Here is a 10464-nt window from a genome sequence, read left to right as displayed (position 1 = left end):
CCCATTTGGAGCGCCATAGTTCCTATCTGATGCGTGTCAGAAACTTTGGAGTACAGATGTCGGTCGGAGTTGGGGTGTTATCATTGTGAAACTTTTATTGGGCCAGTGGTCTCCAACATTTGACCTCCTGGTACATTAAGATTAAGCATCCTGTTCAGGAACAAAACAAAAAAACAAACAAAAAAAAATTACCCTGTGAAGGACCAATTTTTCTAACTGTGTAAAGAAGCCGTGGTCAAATCAACACCAAGTACATAATAAAGTTATTAAAAACATTTGCATGCAAGACAAACCTCATCTTTGTGCTTCTGGCAGAACACCAGGAACTGAGTAGCAGCATCTCCCTTCCGGCCTTTAGCATTATGTGCTCCTGACTTCCTTTTCTGGACAGGCGAGGTCATGGCTCCTTTAGTATCCGAGCTTTCAGTAGTGGTTTTCCAATCAGGATCAGTCTCTTGGCAGTTGGCAGAATTCCTTGACACTCTTCTCCTTTTGCTAGGCACTCCGTCATCTTTCTTAGGGCTTTCGACAGGTTCATCTGACTCGTCGTCCTGGCAGGACTCGGCAGGAATGCCAACCTCTCCAGCCACTTTAGGATTAAGATGGGGACGGTCTTTAATATAAATGAAAGTAAACTTTTCTTTCCTCCCCTGGACAGTCATCTGTATGGCTTCTTTCACTTGTTGCACACCTATGTCCCACTGTGTTTTCAATTTGCCAGTTATTGGTTTTAAAAGCTGTAGAATAAAAACCAGAAAATTAGAAAGCTTCAAAATAAAACACAACATTACTGTAAAGGTTTTACACCAAAAAATAAATAGCCGCTGTAATCAAATGGCTTCTCCAACAAACACTATGGGGAGTCCGTTGAGGGACACAGGAAGTTTAACCTTTGCTGCGCCTACAGGAGGATTGCAGACTGATAAACAAAACTGCGGACAAGCCCAGAATACCCTATCCCAGCATCCCTCAATTTTGTAACAAAGCATTACCAAGAGCATGATAAAGTACAGGGGGAGTGGGACCTGTGGTGCCCACCTATGCACTTAAGGTAGCTCTCCAGATATTCGGCCCGATCAGCCCACTTACAAAGCAAGTTCTCAGAGACAAAAGTGCTGAGGCAATGCTAATGGTTCTGAAACTAAAAAGCGATCCATGGCTAACTTTTTACAGAATGGGGTCTGGAAAGCACCATATGCATAACTGAAGGGCACTTCCAGGCAATTCCTGCAACATCCAATCCAGCAGGACCCAGGTGTAACACTTCAAAAGCCAGGCAGGGACAGCCACGTTAGATAGCTGCAACTATGGATACTAGCTCCAGCAGCAGTCTAGAGAAGAGTCTTGCTAGAAAAAAATAGCCTAGTCTTTAACACAGAAGAGCTGAAGAAAAGATGTCTATCCTCCTCAGACACCTGCAACAAACTGATGGCATGCTGGCACATAGGATGGGTTTTCTTGGTTTGCCTGGTGGTTTTTTTTTTGGCAGTGTCTAATCCTTGTGTAGGTGGCAGTATAACCCGAGGGTGAACGGCTTACTGAGTGGACAAGAAAGAAATCTACCTAGCAGGGACAGAGATGGCAATAACAACCTAAGGCCCTGTTCACACCTTTACGTTTTGTTGCGCGTTCCAACGCTCTATGAACGCTCTACAAAACGTACAAACTTGAAAATCCCATTGTTTTCTATGGGTATGGTTCACACCTTGCCATATTTCAGCCCGTCTGAACACGCTACAAAACGGCCTACGCCTGAAAAGGTACATGAGCTTCTTTGGGGCGTTTCCATTGGGATACAGCCAAGTAGCCCTCGGAAACGCGCGTTTGTCGCGCTTTTTTTTACCGCGCATCGCAAAACGCGTGACAAACGTGAATATTCAATACGCCTAGGGGTGAACCCAGCCTAAGAGGTTGTAACCCATTCACACTATGCAAGGCTTAAAAATAAAATAATTTAGCCATATACTTTCATTGAAGGCACCTGAGAAATAAGTATGGTCTCCTACACAAAGAAGTTTAATTATTGCATTTATATCAATGTTTAAACAAATAATGGTGCAATTAATTTAGATGCAGGAGTTATTACGAGCTCTTAGAAAAAGGACTGTGCATCTCATACGAGACAACTGCAAAGGATTTGGACCTATTCTGTACATCCTGAGATGACCTTATTGCGTCACAGGTCAGCAGTACCCACCTTGACTTTTTCAGCTTTGCTTGTTGCCTGTTTAGCGCTCTCCTGGCACAGCTGTTCATACTCATGTTCTCCAGTGTAAGGCACAATACTCTTTTCGAAAATCCATGCTCTTTCCGGTGCATTTCCAAAAAACTGCACATGATACTGTCGAAAGCTCTTTTTCTGACCTGTAATTAAATGGAAAGCATATAACTTCACTAGCAGTAATCAACAGTAATGGTGGAACTAACATTCTCAAGGATGTACCTTATATAGGCTTACATTGATTTACAAACTTGCTAAGAAATACATTCAGGCTTGCAGTGGGTGTGCCTGCTCTGGAGATTTGTTTGGGCTTACTGAAGGCAATGAAGTCAGAATAATCATGGCCCACATTTTTCTGCTTATTATCTGACTAAACAGCAAATAGGAGGCAGGACTGTGGATGAGGGCCTAATCTTAAACAGCAGGGATGGGGGAACCACATTCATACATAAATCTACTGGCAAGTGAAACGGGTCCCATATTGGTTTCTTTTGTGTATTTATAGGTACAATAAAACAAGTAAATGCAAAATCAGGTTATCACAGTACTGCTACCCTGGTTGTCTTCTGCAGGCTTTACTAGGTGCGAGGACTCTTCTATAGGGTCATCTTGCTCACAAAACAAAAATGATTTCAGGCCCACAATCTCAGTGTCTCATTTAGAATGACCACTTTGAACAGAGAACTCGAATTTTCCAATATTAGGTAAAAAGTAACATTCCACAGCCAAGCCAAGACTTAAATGCAAACATTACAGTCACACACACCAATATAAACAGTTGTAAGGGCGTTCACTCGGCTTATAGGAAAGCTTGTCAAGCATAACTACTGTGGCGGCTTGCAACAAGGCAGAACCTACCCTTGATCTTGGTGTGGCTGTGAAGAACTGGATCAGATGTCACCATACATGGCCACCATGGATATCCGGAGACTTTAGACCATACCAGATCTCCAACTGAGAATTTACATGGAATTTCACTGTGCTCTTTCTGCTCAAAGGACGTATCTAGATCTGAAACAGACTTTTGGAAAAGAAGAAATTATTACCATAATGGAAGGAAACATTCGAAACATATGAGAAAAGATTAGCCTAGGAGGAAACTGCCTGTCCAAAGCTCAATAGCAATTTTGCTCATGTCTCTTGCTAGTCAAACCACTTACACTCGCTCTTGCAGTTCTTCACTCACTTCAAAAATACCCCATGTAAGCTCTGCTTACACAAAGTTGACAATGTTAAACCCTCCATTATTTGACAGTGTTTAGGCCCAAGAACTGCATTATGGGAGGTCACATGCACCCTCACACCCAGAAGAAAAGGGGGACTAGGGGTTAGGGTAGCAAAAGGCACGGACAAAGCTCTAAGGTCTCGTTCACACCTAGGCGTATTGCATATGCGCGTCTGCCGCGCGTTTTTTTAGCGCGATTCACGGTAAAAAAGTCGCGTGACCGTAGGCTACTTGGCTGTATCCCAATGGAAACGCGCAACAAAACGGCCCAAAGTAGTACATGTACATTTTCAGGCGTGGGCCGTTTTGTAGCGCGTTAGGGACGGGCGGAAATACGGCAAGGTGGGAACGAGACCACTGAATACAATGGGATTTATATTTTTGAGCGTTTTGTAGAGCGTTCGTCGAGCGTAGAACGCGCTACAAAACGTTCAGGTGTGAACGAGGGCTAAAGTCCCTGAATTCAGTCAGGCCAATAAATGTAAGGCCCACAATTTTAACACGTAAAGAATGTAAAATCAGCATCTTTAGGCAATTATGCGATAGTTGCGAGAGAACTTCACAATAGAACAAATTTAAAACAAGTTGGTATAGCAAAAGTGATTTTTCAATGCACCGCTGACTGTCATGAAATACCATAGAAAAAGCATTTTCAAAACTCGCCTTCCTCTTGTGCCAACTGCAAAACCGTCTGAGCAAACTCTACTCTATCACCAACCAACCAGGAAGGATGTTCTCCTGTGGTTTGTGCCAATGGCAGCTAAGCCTATAGCAAGCACATTCTCCCATACAGCAGTTATAGCACATTATATTTGCTATTACAGAGGGGGATTGTTAACCCCATATGTGTTAGCAATAAAACTGTACAAAAATAAAATTAAAATTAAAAGTAATAAAAGAAAATGAAACATTTTTTTTTTTTAAAGTCCACCATGTGCACGCACATACAACGCAAACACGCGTAGGATGCGCCTACGTGCAAAAACTAAAATTGTGCCACAGGAGTGAGAGCAATAATTCTGGGCCCATCAATCACGGTTAGCACTAAACTGATGAGCCGTAAAAGCGCTTAAAGCGTTGCCTATGGGAAATTTTGGTTATTGTAGTTTTTTTGCGTTTTCACAGACGCACGCAGTTTTAAGGCTTGACATGTTTGGTATCTATGTATCCGTAGGGACCTTGTCTTTTATATTTTACCAAAAAATTGGGCATTATATTCTGTTTCTGTGCACTAAATTTCATTTTAGTGCATTTTATCCTAAAAATACTTGTTTGATAAAATTTGCGCAAATACCGTGTGACATAAAAAATTGCAATTAGCATCTTTTTATTCTACAGGGCCTCTGCTTTCAGAAAATATGTAATTGTTTGGGTTCCTTTAAGACAGTGGTTCTCAACCTGTGTAATCTCAGGACCCACATTTGTCCTTGGTCATTAGGTAATGACCCAAGTTGCACTGCAATGGAACGCAGGGCATTGCGGTACTGATGCGGGCAATAGAACTGTGGGTGGGGGATGCGTTTGGGGTTGAATGGCAATGCAATGAACCTCTCACACCAGAACGTGTGATCAACGCACTGTACTGGTGTGAACGGGCTCTCAAAAACACTGACAAGACACAAACACAGACATAATCTCACACACTCACAGACATTCTCACACACATACGCACTCCACAAAAAAAAAAAAATTGTTTCTTAAAAATCCACCCAGTCTCCCTACCTTACGAGAACTGGAGTGGATCCTCAGCCTGGGATCCATTGCTGGACTGCTGTGCTGTGATGGAGCTCCATCCATATGTGCATCCAGTTGTACAGCTCCCTTGCACACCCTGTAGAAGTGCCAGGAGTTAGAATGTTAGACCATTCCGGTCCAGGCACCTCTACAGGACACACAAGGGAGCTGTAAGCATTGCACTTATGGATGGAGGTACCCTCGTGGCCATAGCCCTAGCCCACTCCACCTCAAGCTGACACTAGGTATCAGGCAGCATATTTTGAATGGCTGCTTGGTATGAGAATGGACGGTGCTGCGCTAGGGGGAGGCTGAGGAGCCTCTCACCTAGAAAAGGTGAAGGCATGCAGGGACCCACTGAACATGAGGTTGTGACCCGCTTTTGGGTCACGACCACCAGTTGAGAACCAAGGCTTTAACAGACTATTCACGCAGAATATTGTAACGCACATAACATGCACTGGTGTGCTACGATGCAGTGCACTGTGAATGGAACCCCAACACACCAGCATTTAGGGGTTTAATAGATTGCCTGAATGAGGAAAAGAATATTCAGTGTATGGCCAGCCTAAATGGACACAAAAGAAAGCCAGGCAACTCATAAAAGCAATAAGTGAGCCACCCATGCTACACAATGAATATTACAACTCTTCTGAAGCAGACAATCAATTCACATGAAAGAAAAAATTGAGAGAAATACAGGCTCCGCCTCCAATGCCCTCAGTGTAGTTCATTGGCGGACAATTACAGTGACCCAGTGTGCTTCACAATATGGTAAAACAGGACAAATTTAAAGCGAGTTCATGTAAGGCTTTTTACCCAGCAAGCACTACTGCGGCCCTCTAGATGTCTAAACAAACTAATTTTATATACTACATTTCAAAATAAAAATAAAAAAAATCACAAAATTGGGTTGGACGAAACAGTCAGCAGAAAGACCTTAATAAAACCACAACATAAACCCGCAATAGGAAATTAAAGTAACAATTTACTTGATTGTGGCCAAGAATTACTTTTTCAGGATTCCCCGATAATTAATAATGCAGGAAAATGCAAGGCCATAAAACACAGCGAGCCTGCAAGGACTTCCTCAAACAAAGCCAAATCAGTACAGATCTGGGAGACACTGGATGCTTCCTATTCACTGCCAATGCATACATCATGCAGACATAAAAAAAGCCCACGACAAATACTTGCCACAATTTAGCCTTACAGCAACCCGGTTCTTACAAACAAACTACAAATTACAATTCTCTGCAAAAGAGGAGGTATTGTATAGCCCGAGTCTACTATCTTCCCTCAATTCCAGCAATACATCCACCAACATCTCTGACATTCAACATTCACATCATGTCCGGACCAGATCAGTTTTTGTCCGCACTGGAAATGCATCCCAATGTATTCCTACGGGTATTTCTGGGCTCTGTTCACACTAGTGCAGTCTTTTCTGGTGTGTGAAAAAAAAAATGCTGCATACGCTATTTTTTTCTGGTCTGGAACGCACCAAAACACACTGGACTGTACCTGAAAGCCCATTTTAAGCTTTAAAAAAAAGCACCGGAACGCATCAAAAACGCACTGCACTTGCAAATGGTGTGAAACAAGCCTTAAAAGCATGGAACCAGGGCATGTAGCAGGGGACACAAGCATGGGACATTACCAGAAGCATTGAATGCTAAAGACGGACTAGGCTGCCGGGCTGGAAGATAGTATAAGCAGGAGACATGGGCTCGCCTAGAGAGGCAAGTATACAACCTCTTCTTCTGCAGAGGACTGGAATCTGGATATTTTAAAGTAGACAGTGTTGCTTTAAACAATATCTGAAAGTTCAGTTTTAAAGAGATCCTGTTGCCACACTATTCCTTTTGAACAACAATCTTCCCATAAAAGTAAACGCGCAGGTACTGTAGCAGTTTATATTGCTCTTAACTATACAGGCAACCTAGGTTGTATGTCTACATTTTTTTCACTAAACTTTATTGCTATCACATACGGGGGCTAATCAAAACCCCTCTAAGTGATAGCAAAATATGTGACTCTCTCTGATCCCGTGTCACAAGCGACATGCTGATCCCGGGCGCAGAGGGGGGACGGGACCGTTCGGCACCCCATACACGCGATCCGCCGGCTCTACAGCCGGCGGATCGCTTGTATGGTGACAGGCTTTGCTGGGCAACGTATATTTGCTTGCCCTGGATTCATGATGGAAAAAATAAAAAAGACATTGGGGGAAACTTAATCGAAGCAATTGCGAGCGTTTGAACTTGCACGGAATATATTTGCACCAGATTTATCAAGCTAGTGTAATGTTGTTGATAAATGAGATTTAATAGACTCCAGGAAAGAAGACTTCTATCTTCAGGCAAATAGCTTAAAAGGAGAACTATGGGGTTAAGGCTTTTCCCCATAGTTCTCCTTAGGGTAACGGGAGGACACAAACTAGCGTCATAACGTCACCCTAAGCCAAGTATAACGCGAGCTACATCTCGCCACTGCTCGCGATATACTGAGACGCCGCAGCTGAAGCGGATCCCGACAATTATGTCTGGATCCGCCCAGCTGCGTGAGTGACAGCTGGTTCTGCCTATCTAGAGGCAGAGCCAGCTGTACCCGCCCCCTCCCCCGTCCGATCCGCCAGTCAGCGTTGGCAGATGGGAGGGGGGAATCCAGCCCCTCCCCTGTCACAGCAGAGGGCTGTGACAGGATCGAGAGGTGAGTGAACGCCAGTATGTGTTCGCTCACTTCCCGATCTACTGAGCCGACCTGTGACAGTCTGTCACAGGTCGGCTTGAACTATGAGGTGAGTGAAAAGCACTCACCTCATAGTTCTCCTTTAACTGTCGAATTCTGAAGAAGTGGTCATGGGGACTTCTTAAGTTGTGAGTGTTTGCTCCACAAGTTGTGAGGTGATGCTCCAGTTTTAGACAGCCCAGAACAAGTGCAAAAAAACATGGTTGAAAAAGTAGTGCAAGCTCTGAAGAAAACACGGGGCACATGTTAAAAGACAGATTTGCACATTAAAAAAAAATGATCTAAGAGGCTAAAGCTGTCGCAAGTGCTTTGATAAATTCCCCCCATTGAATCCCATTTTAACTTGAACCTTCCGGGCCTCCCTAATGGTGAATGAGAAGGTCTGCCACATTAAACGACCATGCTTACATCCTGTTCACAAGCATCGGCTCAAAGAATTGGCTCCTTTTTTACACATTTTCTTCAGATGATTCAGCAGGAACAGATTCTGCTTGAGTTCCTTCACTGGACTTTTCTTCAGAGGATTCAAACTTTATACTTTTTCGCTTCCTCTCTTTCTTGTTTTTACTTTCATTTTCTTCTGGTTTAGCCGCTTCTTCCCCTTGCTCACCACAAATGGAAGACTCAAAAAGAGGTTTCCCATTCATATAGGTCTTGGTGATTTTCAGCTTGATTTCTGGCGAGCCGTTCTTGGTGGGAGTTGTGTTTTGTGGAGTCTCAGCTCCCTGAGCTTCCTGGGAGTCAACTGGCACATCTGCCTCGTGAGCGCCGGACTCTCCGTTGTATACCCGGGAAGTCAGGTCTTTCAGTTTCTCGGTTGGAAGGAAAGGCAGCGCATCATGGCCATTTAGCTTCTGTATGACCCCCTCTTGTACGGAGGTGGAAATCGGCGTTCTGCTCAGGAACACAGAACACTCCCGACTCATCTCCACACCGGCGGCTTTCACAGTTGGGTTTTCTATTATGTGAGGAGCTTGCTTCATTTTGCTCAAGTGCTGAAAAATTTGCAGAGAACTTCAAGTAGTTTTCTCAGTCTACTAGAAGGAGAAGAAAGAAAACCAAATGAACATCACGCACAAAAAAACTACTGCAAAAAAAACAAACTACTACAAATTTTTCATGAAACTAAAATTCACTTTAAAGGTCACACAAAAGACAAGAGGACTCCGAGAAGAAAAGAAACTAAACTCAAGGTAAGTGCACTTTTAGGCTAGGTTCCCACCTAGGCAATTTATCGCACGGATTGCATCACGCAATATCACGCAAAATACAGATTCACATTGAAGTCAATCGATTCCGTTCACACCTTTGAGGTTTGTCGCGCGGCCGAAATCACCTGTCGCGCGAAAAGGTGCAGAAGCGATTTTCGCCCGGTTGTCCCAGACATCTCTATGCATTGAAAACGGTGCGACAACCGCGTGGTTTTCAATGAACAGTTGCGTAATTGAAAACGCACAAAAACAGCTCGCCATCTGAATCGTCTAGGTGTGAACCCAGCCTTATGATTTAACTTCTAACTACAGAACTACCTCGGTTCACAAACTTAATTCGTTCCACGATTCTGGTTGCAAACCGAATTGGTCGCGAACCTAATCAAACTGTGATCTTGACTAGAGGAAGCCAAGAACATGTGTCAGAGCAGGGAAGATGGCTGCAGTTGTGTTCGTCACCCGATGCGGAGACCGCAAATGGAAGCAAAATGTATTATTGGTGTATCACTGGGCGATCCTCCAATCATCTCTGAATGGGTTCTGACACGGTCCTTCCTTCTAGAGGGTGGCTACTTTTGTTCCCCATTTTCCCTGTGTGTGTTGCAAAGTAGTCACCGCTCCAAGCTCACTCCTGTGATGGACTACAATCTCAATACAAATAGGAAACTAAACATGAGATTGTAGTCCATCATAGGAGTGAGCTTGGAGCGGTGACTACTTCTGCAACACACACAGGGAAAATGGGGAACAAAAGTAGCCACCCTCTAGAAGGAAGGACCCATTCAGAGATGATTGGAGGATCTACAGCCAAGTGATACACAGACACTTTTCTTGATAGTTACATTGAATGCTTTTCAAAGATTAAACCCCTGAGATTAGGGTCACTTTAAATTCCACATGAGAGAGTTCTTTACTGTAAGAGCTATACAATTGTGAAACAGTGTTCCAGACTTCCTTGTTCTAGGGCTCATTCAAACCAGGCGTGTTAAGCTGCAGTAATCAGCATTGATCAATGCAGGCTCAACAAAGAAAACAATATATTTTTAGGTGTCCTGTTCCCAGTGCTGGCTGTATGCATTTTTACTCAAGTTGAATGAAATGTTCTTTAAAAACATTCAATAAAGCAAGAAGCCCCTACTGGCACCCACTGGTGTGGATGGTCCCTAGATTATACATATATCCATCATATACATAGATACACACTGTATATTTTTAAAGCACACCGCTAGTTGTGCATAATATTCAAAGTTATCCAATTGCCTTTGGGGAATCAGGGGATGCCCTTTGCAAGACACATTTGCATGGGCAAGGTCACAGTCTAA

General features: G+C 43.5%; 1 protein-coding gene across 1 annotated transcript in view; it reads right to left on the bottom strand.

Annotated features, from left to right (window-relative positions):
- WHSC1 (Wolf-Hirschhorn syndrome candidate 1) overlaps nucleotides 1-10464 on the bottom strand; it is a 74090-nt gene that overhangs the window by 37664 nt on the left and 25962 nt on the right. The window contains exons 2-6 of the mRNA XM_018558726.1: nucleotides 9032-9037; nucleotides 8387-8968; nucleotides 3080-3242; nucleotides 2198-2364; nucleotides 294-737 (exon numbers count right to left, since the gene is read on the bottom strand). Of these exons, the coding sequence (XP_018414228.1) occupies nucleotides 294-737; nucleotides 2198-2364; nucleotides 3080-3242; nucleotides 8387-8914 (1302 nt within the window). The 5' untranslated portion in view covers nucleotides 8915-8968; nucleotides 9032-9037. The remainder of the gene's footprint in view (nucleotides 1-293; nucleotides 738-2197; nucleotides 2365-3079; nucleotides 3243-8386; nucleotides 8969-9031; nucleotides 9038-10464) is intronic.

The sequence above is a fragment of the Nanorana parkeri genome, unplaced genomic scaffold, assembly GCF_000935625.1.
Source record: "Nanorana parkeri isolate BGI_ZX_2015 unplaced genomic scaffold, ASM93562v1 scaffold354, whole genome shotgun sequence".
NCBI lineage: Eukaryota > Metazoa > Chordata > Amphibia > Anura > Dicroglossidae > Nanorana > Nanorana parkeri.
Note: the sequence above shows the minus strand (reverse complement) of the source record. Positions and strands in the feature narration are given on the sequence as shown.